The sequence below is a fragment of the Pteropus vampyrus genome, unplaced genomic scaffold (genome assembly GCF_000151845.1).
Source record: "Pteropus vampyrus isolate Shadow unplaced genomic scaffold, Pvam_2.0 Scaffold301, whole genome shotgun sequence".
In the NCBI taxonomy this organism is placed as follows: Eukaryota; Metazoa; Chordata; class Mammalia; order Chiroptera; family Pteropodidae; genus Pteropus; species Pteropus vampyrus.
The window spans coordinates 1,852,889-1,870,679 of record NW_011889082.1 but is presented as its reverse complement, the minus strand read 5'-3'; the positions used below and the strand labels follow the sequence as shown (position 1 = coordinate 1,870,679).

At 32.7% G+C, this 17,791-nt stretch overlaps 1 protein-coding gene and 1 non-coding gene across 8 annotated transcripts in view; both read right to left on the bottom strand.

Annotated features, from left to right (window-relative positions):
* The window catches only part of RFX3 (regulatory factor X3), a 254,136-nt gene that overhangs the window by 74,443 nt on the left and 161,902 nt on the right, over window positions 1-17,791 (bottom strand). For all 7 annotated transcript variants that reach the window (XM_023521268.1, XM_023521263.1, XM_011376666.2 and 4 more), the window contains one exon: window positions 17,145-17,403. In XM_023521268.1, the coding sequence (XP_023377036.1) occupies window positions 17,145-17,403 (259 nt within the window). The remainder of the gene's footprint in view (window positions 1-17,144; window positions 17,404-17,791) is intronic.
* LOC111730119 lies at window positions 1,754-1,872 on the bottom strand. The gene has a single exon (XR_002776561.1). It is a non-coding gene; the product is annotated as a 5S ribosomal RNA (ribosomal RNA).

Here is a 17,791-nt window from a genome sequence, read left to right as displayed (position 1 = left end):
TTTGCTAAAATGCCTACATTTTTATTAAAGTTTAAGGGTAGAAAATTTGAGGTCAGATTTCAGTCTATAAGTAAATAAATAAAATTTGTACCTTGTGGTTTTATAGGTTTAGATGAAAGGTAAACACTATCAGAAACATAATAGCTGGGCAACACTGAGGGAGAAATCCAGTGTCTGGGTTTGTTAGGGATTTTAAGTTGGATAAAGCTGCGCTTCTGGAAAAAAGCTGGATAATCGTGCTTCTAGTACTAACGTTGGTACTCTACAGTGGTCTCAGATTTTCAGATAACTCTCTAGAGGGCTACACTGTTAAGAAATGGCCCCCTCATTTCTGGCCAGTTTTTGAAGAGCTCTGGGGGAGACATAACATCTGGAAAACATCGTGATCGAACTGGGTTCCCTAAAGATAGGCTGACTTTCTAGAATTTTTTAGACCTTGAGAATTTTGGTTGTGTCACTTTGTAATATAGAATTTTAAAATGGACTATTTATTTTGGCTGTAGAAATCTCCTGCCATAATTGACTTAAGTCTGGCTGAACTTGTAGAGGCTAGGGAAGAGAAAAAGGAAACATGGAAAGATAGGACAAGCAAGAAGTAAACACTGAGCGAAGGAAGATGACAAGCTTCTGAGCAAGGACAGAGCCTATGTGGAAATGCACAGGCTCCCCAATACCCATGTATTCTCTGAGGCTCATGAATTAGTCCAAAGGGAAGGCAGGACATTTAGTGACCACCTGGCTGTGAAAAACTTCTGAGAAGCATACAAACAAAGAAAAACCTTAACATGTATTTATTAAATTTATTAAATGAAAACATTGAAGGGAATTCTTATCTCATCAAATGATCATAGCTCTGATTCCATTTTTTAAAGGATGGGTTTTATTTATTACACAGTTACTGTGTATCTATCATATATACGATAATATGTAGGGAATCATGATAAAAAATTCATAATGCAAAGGAAATTGTAATCTGGCAAGAGAGATAAGGTATATATGCATAAATGTATAATTAAACAAACAAGGCCATATGTGACAAAAATAAAAGTGTAGTTCAGATATGTAGAAGAAAACAGAAATTCTTTATTCTTTAACTTTTGGAGAAGTCTAGGCCCCCTTCTGAGGATATGTTAAAAACTGTGAACCCTCTATGTAGAAAAATGTATTTAAGTACACCTACAAAATTTCATTTTCTCTGAGTTTATAGACTCTCCAAATTCAGAACTCCGTGCTTTAAAAGATAGAAAGTTTTTAATGGGTAGAAGTGGGAGACAGGCTATTTTAGGGAGGAAGAATGGAATCAGTAAGGCCAGGAGGCAAGAAAGCACAGTATGTGTCCAAATTTGGGAACAGTCAAGGAGTCCAGTTTGTAGGGTATGATATATATGAGAGTGTATGAAGGAAGGCTGAAATAACAGATTGGAATTAGTTATTGGTATGCGGGAACCAGGGAAGAAGAAATGTCATTAAGGTTTTAAGAGAAGTGTGGGATGTTTGACAAATGTGTTTTCAGATAAAGCCAGAAGGGTTTTATTAGGTATAATAGACCACGTCCTGCTAGTTGATAGGTTAAAACATGGGCTGAAGTATGCTCAATAAACATTTGTTGAATAGAAGCTTTCAGGGACAAGATTATGAGAAGAGATTAACATCCGTAGGAATATGTATGGAAAGTGAGGGTGAAAGAGGAGATAGAGGAACAATGTAAAACTATGGAAGCAGCGTAAAAATTAGGCAAAAAAATTTTTTTAAACGCCTACAGCACCTGGTATTCCTAGATGGTCTCCCATCCAAGTACTAACCAGGCCCGACCCTGCTTAGCTTCCGAGATCAGATGAGATCAGGTATGTTCAGGGTGGCATGGCAGTAGACAAGGCAAATTTTTGATATTGTAGTTATGGAAGTTCTAATATTCAGTTCTAATATTCAGTTCTAATATTCCCAAAGGATTATTGATGCCACTCCGACTAATTAGCCCATGATTTGGTCTTATCATAGTTTTATGGGGGCTATACATATCTATGTATATGGGGAAGAAGGGGATAGGTAGAGGGACAGCAAACTAACTAAATTAAATACAATAGTGAATTGGAATAAATTTCTACTAGGCCCACTGAGGATGAAATTATTTGTTAACTTTTCCATTATTATGGATTAGATGTTTGAGCAAATACCTGTTCAAGGGGGTTAGCCAATCTCATGAAAAAGATAGCAGACTTTAGTGTTATATACCCAAAATACTGAGAACAAAGTGAACTGGTGAGATCATATGCTTCCAGTTTACTGAAGATCATTCAAAACTTAAATTTAGTCCTTAGAAAAAAATTTATAAATTCTCCTGGGTAGAAATATATTTAATACCAAATTACATTCCACAGTACCCATAACTGTCGTACTAAAGGTATGAAATGATAATGAGGTAAGTAGGACTCGTTGATCCAAAAGATTATTGGCCTAAGTGTTCAACATGATATTCTCATATATCCTCTACGGAAATGTTTCAAACCTCGAAAAGATATTATATCACTGTAGTTTTAAACAATGAAAATGATTAACAAGCTAGATTATCAGCTAGTCAGAATTTAAAAATGATTCAAATTTGGTATATGTAGGGTGTTTTGCCAATAAAAAATAAAATAAAAACCCCCTTCTCCCTCTGCCCCCAATATGAAACAGCTGTGGTGCTTGCTACTAATAATGGCAATTTCATTAGACTAGTAGAGTTTCATGAGATTTCATTTGGTTTCAGTAAACAAAAAACCCTATTGTACACAAGGTACAGTGTTAGCTCTGTGAGTGAGTGTGTATACGGAGAGAGATGAAGAGGTGGAGAGATTAAGAGGTGAGATGGAGAGATGGAGGGAGGGAGGGAGACGGACAGACAGAAATGTTTGCAAAGATATTCAAAACATAACCCTGTCAACCAAAGGCTCACAATACATCATAGCCTGTCTAATTGGTAAGAGTGACACAGTGGATCTATTCATATATAAGGAATTTCTCTCTTTTTTTTTTCTCTCTCTCTCTTCCCTTCCCCTCCCCCTCTTCCTCCCTCCCTCTAAATGATTAAAGGCAACAGAAGTGAATTAAATAATTAGCTATTACTAGAATAGAGAGGGAGGGAAGGAGAGAAGAATCACTTCTTGCTGCTATGGTTAGAAAAAGAGAAAGCATGAGTATGATGCTCTTTAGTAAAGGATTGACAAATAATGCCTGGCATTCTGATAGGCGCAGGTTAGTGAATATTTTTAGGCAGAGCAAAGAGAATGAATAGAGGCACAGAGATAAGACAGCACAATGTAAGTTCAAGGAAGGGTAAGATAGGCTAAAGGATAAAATTCCTTTAGGGATAGGTAAATTAAGTTAGACAGACTGCAATTTCTTGGCTAGGGTCTTAAATTTAAAAAGGAAATGGGACATTGTTGAAAAGCTTTTAGAAAGGGAATTGATATGACATGATAGGACTTTATATATTAATCTAGGATATAATGTAGGAAGAGAAAGAATCTAGAGACAGGAAAACCACCTTGGAAACAATGGTATTAGTTCTGGATTGAGGTGAGACCCTGGTAAGGTAGCAGTGAGAATGAGAAGAAATGAATATAAACATATTTTTTAATTACAGATCTAAAGGTGGGAAGTCTGAGGTAGGAAGCTTGGCAGTGCCTTATTTTTACTTGAAATGAACACAATAGTCTTTATTCCATCACTGTGCGATTAGAACATTTCAAATATACCTATCAAACACATTGACATGAATAGATTCTAAAATTTTTTCCTGTTCATTTCTCTGCTGCATGATTTTTATTCTAAGAATACTGATCATTCTATTATTGAAATTTCACTCTGCTGCAAACTATTATAATCAGATTACCAGGAGGGGCTGTGACAACCTGAAAGACCAATTAAAGGCCTCAGTGATGTCTGTTTTCTTGAGTGTTGCTCCATTCTGTCTGATGGTCTGACTGTCTGTCTATCATCTATCTATGTATCTATCTATCTGTCTATCTATCATCTATCTTTTCCTTTTTCTTAGATTTTTAATTTTTTTTTAAATGTTGTTTTGCCTTTTTATATTTAATGGTAACAGAGCCAAGTAATTTATTATGACTAAAGAATTCATGGTGGTTGTTTTTACAATTAACATTTTCCACTTCATACTTAAACTTTAAGTTAAGCTTTAGATAATCAGTATACATTAGCTTATTTTTTGAAAAATTAATTATCTGAACTAAGACATAGCACCCAGTTGTATCTCTTACTAAATAAGCATCTTAAGACCGAGTTGCCAAAAGTGTACATATCCTCTCCACAAGTATCTAATGCTAGGATACATGGTACTTGGGAGTTTAGACTGGTTCGTGATGATCCTGGACTACTGCCTCATAATCAGATGAGAAGCTATGGCAACTCCTGAAATCAAACGGCGGGATGCTACTTTTGAGATGAGATGTTTAGCCTCAGAAGACAGTCTTACAGAGCATTAAGTGAGATTGTTCAGAGTGGGTGAGATTTGGAAACTTACTATCTGAAAGAACAGGTAAGAAACCGATATCTATCCCAGCCACTATATGGGCACATGATTTCTTAGAAAAAAATTGGTCCTTTCTGGAAGATAAAAGATCCTTAGGAACACATTCGTGGACATCCATGCAATGGCCCAAATAGAATATCATATGTGAGGACAATTAGAACGTTCTCTTAATAAATAATGACCAGTCATTCCATTACATGCTAATAAGACAGAAGGAAAAAGAATAATTACATCATCTTATTCTTTGTCTTTATAGGTCAAGGCATATTCTCTTGACTCTGGAATGGCTTTTTTTCATCTTTTCTAAAGACTAAAGGTCAAGACTGATTTACTCAACTACTATAATAATTAAAATCAGTCTCATGGTAGAAACAATTTCCTTTCTAGAGCTGTTAAAGAAAGCAATTTAAAAATAGAATATTATAATGCTTTATGATTTATAAAGCCTTTTTTACATTAATTCTCATTTGATCTTTACAGCAACTTTGTGAAATAGAAAAGACAAGCAATATTACCTCCTTTTTACGGATTAGAAAATTGAGGCTCTCTGGGATTGAGAGACTGTTTTGAGATTACATAGGTATTAACGATGAGATTGGAAACCAAGATTTATCACTCTAAATTCAACATAATTTCCATTTTATACAAATATAACATGAACACAAATCAAGTAGAAATATCTCAAATTGTTTTAATGAAACTATCTTCTGAGGGGTGGCTTGTAAAATTAAAATTTGCTAAATGATTTACTGTTAACAAGATTTGCTTTTTAATAGGAAAGGGTTTAAATATGATTGATAAACATTACTTGAAAATGATTTCAAAGTGATCAAGTTACAAGGCAACAAAAAGTTATGAATGGATAATTAAATTTTAATCATTATAAAAATAGTTATCCTTAATTTGTAATTAAGGATAACTTAATTATATGTAATGTTGCATTTTCTTGTTAACGCAGGTTAATCTGTTAACCTGCCAGTTACCACTTTCTTAGAGAATCAGCATTTTTGTTTCCTGATGAAAGAGCAGTAAATGCTTTGGAGAAACTGAATGAAGAAAATACACTGAAGACTGAAAATTCCCTTTTAGGTAATTTCTCTTTGGAACTCTAAGACTTTACATTTTGCTTGCATTTGAGATCAAGTAAAACAGAAATATTTCTACCTGGTGGCTTCTGCTCAGAAAAGTATCTGCGATTGTTGATATGAGCATGTAGTCACAGCCCTTATACATTACAAATGACAGCCTCCTGGCGTATGTGTATGCCTGTAAGGAGGTGTGGGGCGGGGAAAGACTTTCTACGGGACGCACTTCAACCAGGAGTATCAAAGTAAGACCACTTTTACTTTGCATTTAGTCTATCTAATCACTATAACACAAGTGTTTTCAGAGTGTGGTCCTAAAAAAATTGCTAGGCTCATCTGGGCACTTGTTAGAAATGCGAAACAACATTTCTAACAACGACAACGACAACAACAACAATGGAGAGTCTGCATCCAGGTCTCATATATATAATGCTAATGCTTTGATCTCCTCTTCAATTTGCTCAAAGCATCCTTTTCAGAATGTAAGGTGTAACCCATTAGTGGGTTACAAAATCAATTATATGGGTTCTGACAAGCATTTTTTAAAAAATTAAAGATGTCAAACAGAATAGAAAATAATCAGATGTCCTTGTACACAGTATGGATAAGTACTGTTTTGTGGAACTTTGGTTTCAGTCATCTGTATATGAATGTATGTATGTATATACATAGTCACATAATGTGTGTACATAAATGTGTACTCATAAATGTGCATACATACGTATGTATGTACATTAGCACTGGGCCACAATGTAAAAGTATTTCTCATTGTTGGCTGTAGCCCCAAACTGAATGCTCTGCAATTAAATCAGTTAAAATCAGTTCCCTTCTAGTCACTGCAACCCAGCTTCTACAAATCCACAGGTGTCTCTGGGGCCCAGGAGGTCCGGTAATGCAGATAGAAACACTTCCCACTGAAGCTAAAGCTCTGAATATGACACTGTTCTTTTCACTTGTATATTCAAATGATACAGAAATCAACATATAAATATATTACTCCACAGCAATGTTGAAAAGAAGCTTAACCTACTGTAATTCAGGATAAGCTGTTCTTTTAACTCTTAAAAATACTGAAAATGCCCAGAAAACACACCTAGCCAGCTTTGCTTTTTATCTCCACTTGAACCAGAAAGTAGCTAAAAACCAAATCTTAATTTTATACATTAAGCATTTAGAGCAAAGAAGTTTTAGGTCTTGCAAATGTTTAACTACATGAAGTCTTTTTTATTCACTGATAATTTTATGACATCTAGAGAAAAAAATTTAATTATGCTTTCAACCTGGAGTTTTAGCAATTTTGTACCACCTGAAGCTATTCTGAAGTAGTTATGGGAAAAAACATTTGAATGAGAAACTAGCATAAAGTGAATGTGTTCTGAGAACATTTGTTTTAACTTGGTAGACTGAAACCAAGACTGTTGTTTTGGGCTTCCTCTGATCACTCTGTAGAGCCCACATCCCTCCACCCTCACCAGGACCCTAGGAGACTGGCCTGGTGTTATCAGTGCATAACAATAAAACTGTTTTCCAACACATCAACTGCAGAAGCACTCAGGGCTAGAATTAGTCTTCAGGAATCTGCTGGATTAGTACTAAGTGATAGGATTTAAGGCCATATTTACATTTCCAAGTGTGAGATTTTAAATCTTCCTTTTGCATACTCTTCTGAGTACTAAGAACATTTTCACTTTGTACTTAAGTCTATATAATCACTGAAACAGAGGTTTTAACAATCTGTGATTCTGGATCAGCATTAGCAGAATCGCCTGGGCACTTGTAAGAATTGCAGATCTTGGGTTCTTCCCTGAACTGAATCAAAAGCCCGGGGCTGGGGTCCGGGGATGCCTTTAACAAATGCTCCAGAGAATGCACAATCAAATCTGAGGGACATTGCACTAAAATATGATCAAAATGTTTTTCTTTGCCAGGGTCAGACTACAATTATTACTTTGGGAAGAATAAGTAGGGAAGTAATGGGCATTCCTACAACAGTGCTAGCTAACTCTATTTAAAGGGTGATTTTGAAGTCAATGTATTATTTTTGCTTTTCTTTCATTCTCTTGCTTCTCAAGCCTATACAACCTTTAGGTAATTTTAAAATTTATGTTAGCAACAAAATCAAAAGATAAGAATATTTTGGTGAATCTAAAATTAATAAATTTATACCATATTAATATCTGTGATTTAAAAAACAATATGGTGTGAAAGAAGATGAAATTAACCACTTAAAAGAAGTTTGGGAGCTACTTGTGAATTTCCATTTTTGCCTTGGAGTCTTAGGTCCCTTTCAATGCTGAAACTAGCTCCATTACCCACACTGTAAACCTTTATATTCATAAAAGCACAGTGCCCGGTCAATAGATTTTGCTCAGTAAATGTCTGAGAGAATGAATAACTAAAGAAAATAATCCAGACTCTACGTACATGAATACAAATCCAAAACATTCATGTTCACTCCAAAATACTGAATAATAAAAATGGCTCAAAAAAGCTTTCTTAAATTTAATATCAGTTTTCATTCTCTAAACTTTCAAAAATCTAATAAAGGAGGACATTTTCTGAAACCTAGGATCAGTGTTACATTAAGTGTCTTTTTACTGGGCACATAAAGAAACGGTTGTTTCAGCTTAGGAAGCATGACCAAATAGATGTACTTTATAGTCATTGAGAACTTGCCAGATATTTTTGAAAATAATAAATCACTTTCTTGAATAGATAATATATTCACATGCCTCTCAGCTTTATTGTTATACATTCATCTAGAGATATTTTTGTGCTTATATAAGCATACACAAATGTATGTTTCTATTTATAGACACACACACATATCCTCTCCTTTTCATATGTTTTGAGATTTTTTTCATATGTATATCTATTATCTATATCAATATACACATAAATTGCCTCACTCCTTTTAATGGCTATGTCCAATTCTAATGAATGGACAAATGCACCAAAATTTATTTTACTATTTCCTTGATGATGAACAATTAGACTTTTCTAAAAAATTTTTTTATTACAAATAACTCTACAATGAATATAGTTGTTTATGTAGCATTTCACATATGTATGAGTATCAACAATAGGATAAATTCCTATAAGTTCATTCTCTGGGTCAAAGTATATGTGTACTTTCAATTTCGTTAAAAATTCCATATTGTTCTTCAATTCCGGGCCAATTTGATTTCTATTAACGATGAATGAGAATGCTCGTTTTTTCACACCCTTGCCTACTAACCTTGGCTTTGTCTGTGTGAGAGGTGAAAATGATATCTCTTTGTAATTTATTTTTCATTTCCTTTTCAGTAGACTGCTTGTTCAAATACTTTTCCCATTTTGTTTTTTTTTATTTTCTTCTTGATTTATAAAAGTGGTCTATATATTAAACAAATTAATTCTTTGAATATAATACCTTAAACTTTATGCCAGGTTGTCATTTCACTGTTGCCTTTGTTTATGGTAGTTTTTAACATATGGAATATTTTCATTTATGTAGCTGATTATATCAATAAATTTGCAGTTTCTGGATTTTATATTATGCTTTCCCATTATAAGAGAATAATAAAATATATTTTCCCATCCAAGTAAAATTAATTTTTATATAGGGAGTAATGTATGGAACCAATCTAATTTTCTTTTCTAAATAGTTATCCAGTTGTCCCACCATTTATTGATAATCCATTATTTTTCCACTGATGGGCAATGCTACCTTTATCATATACTATATTTCTATACGCATTTGGCCTATTTATGGTCTTTAGTTCATTACTAGTCTAAACTGGTCTATTCATGTGTGTAGACAATTTTGTTTTAATTATTATAATTTTATAATATGTTTGAATAACTGGTAGGGCTGTTTCCATCCTACCCCACCCTTCAATATGTTTCTTTTTTACAAAAATTTTGCTATTCTTGCGTGTTTATTTATACAGTCTTACTTGTAAAAGAAAAAAGTCTATTGGTGTTTTAGTTGAGATCGCATTGAAATACTTTAAGTTAACAGGGAGATTTAATATGTTTGATACTAAAACTTTTTTAATTATTCAAGCTTCTTTTGGGTCCCTTAGGAACTTTAGAAAGTTTTATTCAGCAGTTAAATCTTACATATATATTATTAGTTTGTTACATGGTATATTCCGAATTTATTATAAATGAGATCTTTGCTTCCATTATATTTTCTAACTACTGTAGTTTGTATCCTATTGATTTCTTTGTATATTAATCTTGTACTAAGTTTTTCATTTGATTCTCTCTGATTTCTGTCAGGTATATAATGATATTATCTGCAAATTCTGACTTCTTTACCTACTTTCTATTTTTATATTTTATTTTCTCTCTTGTTTAACTGAATCTTGGTCTAATTTTGAAAACATAATTTCTTCTTTTACAAGGCAGATGGGAAAGTTACTAAAATATATGGTAAAAAAAATTTAAGATAAATGTGTAAAATTATTTCTAACAGTCTTAAGTTAGATTACAAAACACCTAGCCCATGAGATTTATGGACATCAACAGTTATAATCAAATATAATAGCTAGATTTTAAAAGAAATCAGATAATTCTATGACTAAGAAACCAAACTAGAACAAAACAAAACGACTGCAGTTATGCATGTTGAGAAAGTGGTAATCAAATCACATGTTTTTGGGGTATGCACTGATAAACATGGGGACATGGAGAAATTCCCTCTCATTTGATAACTGATAATTGAACAGAGGCATTGTATTGTATTTTTCCTCATTAAATTAAAAGATATGAGCTAATGTTCAAGAGAGGCTGAAGGCCCCTGTCGTTCTGTTCGTCTTAACCTTCTAGTTTATCAAGATTTCTAGGAGTGGAATGTTTTACAGCCTTAACCATAAAATTACTGCCTCTAGATCTTATCAGCTTCAAGGCCAGAGTAGTGTGCCGTTGACTGACAGCTGAATGGAATATAGATGAAGTGATTGAGACTACAAGTCACTCAAAGTCCCATTTGATTAAGTGCTTTGAAAATGAGGTCCCAGAACTTTCAGTGAATTTACGTTTTAGTAGAGGAAGCAAAAGATTCATGGTATGCTCTCTGAGGAGTTTCGTTTGAGGGCTCAGGTTGGCCTAGGGAGAATGAAACACAGGAAAACAGAAAATACTAAAATAATGGACATACATGCTTCTGTCAAAATAAGTGGAGAAATATATTTATTATTGCTGAAAGACTAAGAAAATTATTGAAGCTAATTGAAAGACTGGGAAAATTATTTAAAATAGAAATTATATTATAATATGTAAAATATAACTGATTTATGCATAATTTATGCACACTTCTAAATTTAAATTTTTTTCTTCTAAGCATATCTTTATATATGATAATTAAATAGAAGTTTTCACCTAATGTGACTATATTGGTTTTCTATATATAGCCATAACCAATAATCCAATATTATTTTAACATTTTTTCCTTTGGTAAGATAGAAGGACAGTTCAATTCCTTCTAATATAGTCATTTCCCATAAATACAAGGAGCCCTTCAAGTACTGATATGAAAAAAACTCTCTGAGATATATTGCTAAGTGAAAGGAAAAAGCAAGATGCAGTATTTTTGTTACCATTTATATTAAAAAAAATGGTAATGAGAGGGAAAGAGAGAGATTCTGCTTGTATATTCACAGAATATCTCTAGAATGAGAGATTTTGCTTGTACATTCACAGAATATCTCTAGCATGATACTCAAACAAACTTGATGACAGTGGATGCCTTTAAGGATAAGAACTGAACAATGGAAGTAAGAGGGAGACTGCATTATGTACTTTCTTATATTTTCTGAATTGTGTAACTTAAGAATATATAACTATTTCATATAAATAAATTAATAAAAATTTTAAAGCAAAACAGCAAGAGAAAAACAAATAATTACATATAAGAGAACACCCATAAGACTGGCAGCTGATTTCTCAAAAGGAACTATGCAGGACAGAGGGCTTGGTAAAAAAATTTTCGACAGGATGAAGGCCCAGGATCTACAACCAAGAATACTTTATCCAGCAAAGCTATCGTTTAGAGATGAAGGACAGATAAAGAGCTTCCCAGACAAAAATAAGCTAAAGGAATTTATCACCGCCACGCCAGTATTACAGGAAATGTTGGAGGGACAGCTTTAAGAAGAAAAAACATGTATCAAAAACAGGAATAAAGAATGGTAACAATTACATTCCTATCAATAAGTACCTTAAATGGAAAAGAATTAAGGCTCTAACTAAAAGATAGAGTGGATGAATGAAAGGAAAACAAGACTCATACACGTTGCCTATAAGAGACTCACTTCAGATTAAAAGACACACACAGACCAGAAGGAAGGGGATGGAAAAAGATATTGCCTTGATGGATCTAGAAGGTATTTAAGTCAGAGAGAGAAAGACAAACACTATATGATTTTACTTATATGCGGAATCAAAGGAATAAAAAGAACAAACTAATCAAAAACAGACTCACAAATATGGTGGACAATTTGGTGATGGACAGAGGGGAGGGGGGTTGGGGGAGATGAGAGAATGGGTGAAGGGATAAAAGGTACAAATTAGTAGCTGATGGATGGTCATGGGGATGGGGAGCATGGCAGAGGGAATGCAGTTAGCATTAATATGTTGGCTAGGTGGATGGTCAAGGGAGGGAGAGTAAAATTGGGAGGATCATTTTATGAACTATATAGATGTCTAACCATTGTACTATATACTTGAAACTAATTAAAATATATTTAAAAAATAAAGAAATAAAAAATAAAAAAATGCAGACAAAAAATTTACATGGGACATAACCAAAGTAAAAAAAAGAAATTTAAAGCAAAAAAATTGGCCATTGGTACCACTCCAACAAAGAAATAAGGTGGCAGAAACATTTTCTGGGGCACTATACATATATACTCCATCTTCTTAGAAAAAACCATTCTCTTACACCAAATCCATAAATACGTAAACCCATGGATAAATAAATAAAAGCATCTATAATTCTTAAACAAATTGTTAACTTTCTATAAACTGTACAAGTTAGGCCAAACTTTTACTTATATAGCAGCAGATGGGCATCCAAATTTTCCTCCAAGTAACTGAAAGAAATTACAATATTTAACATTAATCAAAAAAGGGAGAGATATGAACAATTTTAGTTTCAACACATTTTCCTTGTGCCCCTTGCTAGGATCTAATTTTAGCAAGAGCCACTTAACATATATAATTACTCAATGTATATACAGAAAGATGTAAAAATTAGCTTTCATATCATAGTCTCAAGTGATTAATGTAATCTTATTTAGCTAACAAGAAGAAAAAAAGCTTCCAAAAATAACCATCTAATTATAAGAATACAAATGTTATTTTATGGAAGAAGAAATAAATAAAGCTTCTTAAAGCAAATTGCTATTTGTTATATAGTGTGGTACAAAATAAATTATGCTGTGATGAGCACAAAAGTATCACTAATTACAATCATAAATTTTTGATATTCAAATGTGAATTGTGTTCAGGTTTCAAAATTCTAAAATTCTGTAAATGATATGATTATACAGAAAAATAATGAAGGAAAATAGAGTTTCAAATGAATAAAGACACACAAAGAAATATGGTGTCAAAATATAATGAGTTTAGAATTATGACTGTAGTCAACTCTTCTATATTAATGTCTATGTGCTGCTGAAATATTAACAATAATTAGATCTTAGAATTAATTTAATGAAATGTAAAACAGTCAAATAGTAACTTAGCTGAACTCATAGCCAGTGATGTTCCAAAAAAAGTTACATAATCTTTTTGGAAATTCTTGTTTAATACTATCAGCAGGAAATGCCTTTACATATAACTTGTAGACAAATGGACTCCATTGATCTAATAAATGAAACAGTAAGTAAAAGGAGAATAGTATTTTGACCAAATCTGAAAACTGGTAGTTTGTACCATAACATAGTCATCAAATAAAATTTAACTTGTTACCATCATAATCTCTTGAAAAATTCTGACATTTCCAGGTACTTTGAAAACTGACAATTTTTACAATGTATAAGCAAAAATGAACTACTAACACATGCTTCTAAAAACTATTTTTCATTTAAAGTTATAAAACTAAAACAAATCATATGCTCAAATAAAAATTCCCCATTAATGATTCAGAGATACTTCTAGTATTTGAAAGACAGTTTTATATTGAATATTAGACTAGGTAAAAAAAAATTTCAAGTGCTAATCATTTATTTTTCTTAGTAGTGGCTTCATTTTTAAATTATTATTATTTTTCATTTTCATATCTTGAGAAACTGCTTTGTACAATGGAGTAAACTTTTCTCTGTGACAGAAAATTATTCCTAATTCAAATAAAAGTATTTCTGTATGGACAGAGGTCAAGTGTAAGAGAGAGTCAGGCAATTATTCTGAGAACCGCAGCAGGAAACCTTGCTACCCAGGAACTGAACAAAATGTGTTAGGTTTGTGTTATTTCCAAATACTCAAACTTAACTAGTTTTACATCAACTGCATTAATAGACTATACATTTCACTTATTATAGGCTCTTAAGGAACAGCTCATATGGCTATTTCCCAGTTAGGAATTCTGGCCACAGTATAGACTACTACACAGTCGGTTGCATTAGGCATGCTATAGGTGACAAGTTGGCCACTAAACAGAAAGGCTGACCACCAAACAGCCAGAAGAACTCAACTTATTTGGCAGAGTTTGGCTCAATGTTTTCAAAGAAATGGCTTGAGTCTTGGCAACAAGTTGTCATATACATTCTTTGTGCGGATCTCCAGTGAATGAAAAAGATATGTGAAAAAAAGCAAATTCCCTTTGATAACATGGCATGTACCAAAATTTCTTGAGTTCTAGGAGTCTAAATAATCAAAAAGCTACAAATTTTCTAACATTTGGCAAGAAGAGAATGGTAGGAAATCTTAAATAGGTTTCATGGCACTTAAACTGTTAACTTTACTGTAGTAACAGATGTGAAATTGTAAATAGAATCACCACCTCACTGTGAATTAAGCAGATGAAGATCTCCAGCATGATTGAGAGGGGTATCTAAGTCGAATATAATTTTTGGTAATAAATACAAAGTAACAAAATAAACACTGGCAGATGTATATTTAGATAATATACCACTATCATATGTGCTTTAAGTGGTATATTTAGATAATATATCACTATCATATGTGCTTTATGATTGTTCCACACAAAAGTTATCTTTTTATTTAACTTTTACACTCCTTATGCTAAGGAGTGTAAATTAGGAAATTTTCTTATAAAAAGAAAACACACCAAAAAAAATCCTTAGCAACAAAACCTTAAATACTAATGCTTTTTATAAAATATAAATTAATATGTACAATTGATACTCTGAATTGGTGGTTTTTTTAATAGCTCCCTACTGTTCACAGTTGTTATAATTGTTATTTTATTTTGTTAGTTTAATTTACCAATTAATATAATAACAGAAATCACACATCAAATTTGTGTAATGGATAACTTAAGGAGTAATGCCACTTTTCATACTCTATATAGAAAAAAAAATCAAACTATATCCTGTTAATGTTTGCACCTATATTTACATGACCTGGAATAATCAATTTAGTTAACTCAGTGATAGCATTAATAAATTTAGTAAATCCATATCCAGTTGATAAGGATGTTTAACAGGTAGCCAGAAATCAGTATGAAGGTAAATAGGAATGCCTGGAGAAGTTAAAGTAGAAGAGGGTTGGGGGACGAAGGGATGGTATGTTATAATGAGAGAGGGTGGATGAAATGAAAATTAAAAAAAGACTTTCTCCCCATTTTTCAATTTTCCTAAGGCCTTGGGAAATGGTGAGTAACTCCATTTCCATAGAAAATGACTTGCTGGGTGGCCTTCTTAGGAGCACTATAAAATACTGGTACCTATTCTACCTAATTTCCTTTTATGGCAAAAACAAAGTTATTTTTACATCTAAAACATTTTACAATTCTGTTGTAAATATGATTTTAAAGCTGAGAGGAAATTAGAAAATAATTTACTCTAACTGACATCTTATTTTATTGATAGGGAAACTGAGGTCCAGAGAGGCTATGATATAGTTTCTAATCTATTAAAATATACTGTTGTTACTAAAAAGTTTAGACATGTTGTATTTAATGTTATGGAAAGCAAGGGACAAATACACATAAGAAATACTTTAAAAACACAAAGAAAAAGTTACAAAAAAGGAAGTCTCCACTCAGAACTGCTAGTGACCTGCTCTGATGTTAGCAAGAAGTAGTGAACTAAAAGTAAAAGGCTTCAAAGGATGAATTAGGGAAACGGCATTAAATGCTCAAAGTGTGAACATATGTAATCATTACAAACAGAAAAGAATATACAAAGTATTTACCAAATACATGTTATATCTTGAAGAAAATCCATAAAATGAAAAATTTAAAGCTTCTCATATTATTTTTTTACCAAATTTGCTTCTACTTCTATTTCATTATAAGAACGAACTATATGGTAAGATGATGAAAAAATGGGTGCTTGTGCTTAATTGAAATCCCCAGCCTCCTTTTACATGAAACACCTAGAAAATCAATTCCATTACTACTTTAGCTAGGTAGTTCTAAATGAGCACTCTCCTTTATATGCTTAGTTGAGGTGAAAATAAAAAGCTCCGGTTAGAGTTTGATGATATCAAATTCCATACAGCTTTCTATAACTAATTCTATGACATCATTTCAATACATTAAAATATCCTGTGTCAATATAAATGTATTTATTAAATTTTAAAAACTATAAAACTCAAATATGTGTTCCTAAGAAATCATTTGCTTGTAGCTATGATCAAAGCCAATATAGATATTTTTAATCAGTGCTTTCCAATGTGTCTCTCTCATAAAATACAAAATGGCTTTATATAGGACACTTGGGTAAACATTTTTAAATTTACTTTTTAAGAATAGATTTTAATATACATTAGAAGAAATTATGTATTTTCTATTTTAAAAGCAAATCAACTAAAAAATATATTAAGTAAATAATAGTATGGGTGGCATGTGAATATGGCCAAACTTAAATGTCTAAAGGTTGGGAAATGCTGCTCTACATAAAGTGTCTTCTCTGGCAATGAGCTCGCATAAATATTACCAGTGAAAGATGTGGAAATTCCAAACGAAATTATATTTTACTCTCTATATTACTTCTTGGTTTTTATCTCATATAAAGCCAATGAAAATCAGCATAATATGAAAGTGAAATCTTTCAGTAGAAATTTAAAATATTTTACTATCACTGAAGAAAGCCTATTAAAATCAGCACTAATGAGTGAGAATAACCTCACTCCCCACTATTAATAAAAACTTCCAAATTCACATAATTGTGGGGTGCATATCAGTAACATTCTGTATAATGTTCTATATTCTAGATAATATCACAATACTAAAATTCAATACTTTCTTAGCCCAGCCCAGTCTGTGTTTTTTTTTACTCCCTTATACTGGAAACTGTACAACAGTGGCTACCAAGAAACTAAATTAAACCAACGAAAACTCAAATACTTACTGTTGCTGGGGAGGCCCGAGTGGTGTGTGTCACTGAGTGACCAGAATTCTCCATTGAATTGCCGATCAGATAGGTTCCTCCAGAGCTACTGATGAGTTGTCCTCCCGTGACGCCCATCTGAATCCCACCAGTGCCCACCATACTGTGGGACGAGACCACGGTAGTCACCTGTGCAGAACTCCCTTGAGTATCAAAGTAATTCCCTCCAGTGTTTTGGCTGTACATCTGTGTTTCTGTATAAGGATAAGTTGTTGTTCGGCTTCAGAAAAAGAAGAAAAAAGAAATTTACTAGCTTATTTATGTATATCATCTTATTTAATTTTCTCTAGTATGACTGTTATGTTCAAAATATATCAGGTTAGCCTTTGGAACACCGCAGGTTTTGTATTTTGCATGAAACTTCCTAGAAATAGTTGGATTTACTTTTTAACTTAAAAGGTACATTTCTTTAATAAGTAACAAAACACCTCTGTATTCTTTAAAGCTTTTGCCCTCTACTGGTGCCTACCTCTAGTATATATATATATGAGAGAGAGAGAGAGAGAGAGAGAGAGAGAGAGAGAGAGAGAGAAGGAGGGAGGGACGGAAGAAAGGAGTACGAAAGAGAGGGCAGACAGGCAGGCACAGATCTCTTCCTTCCAAAAATC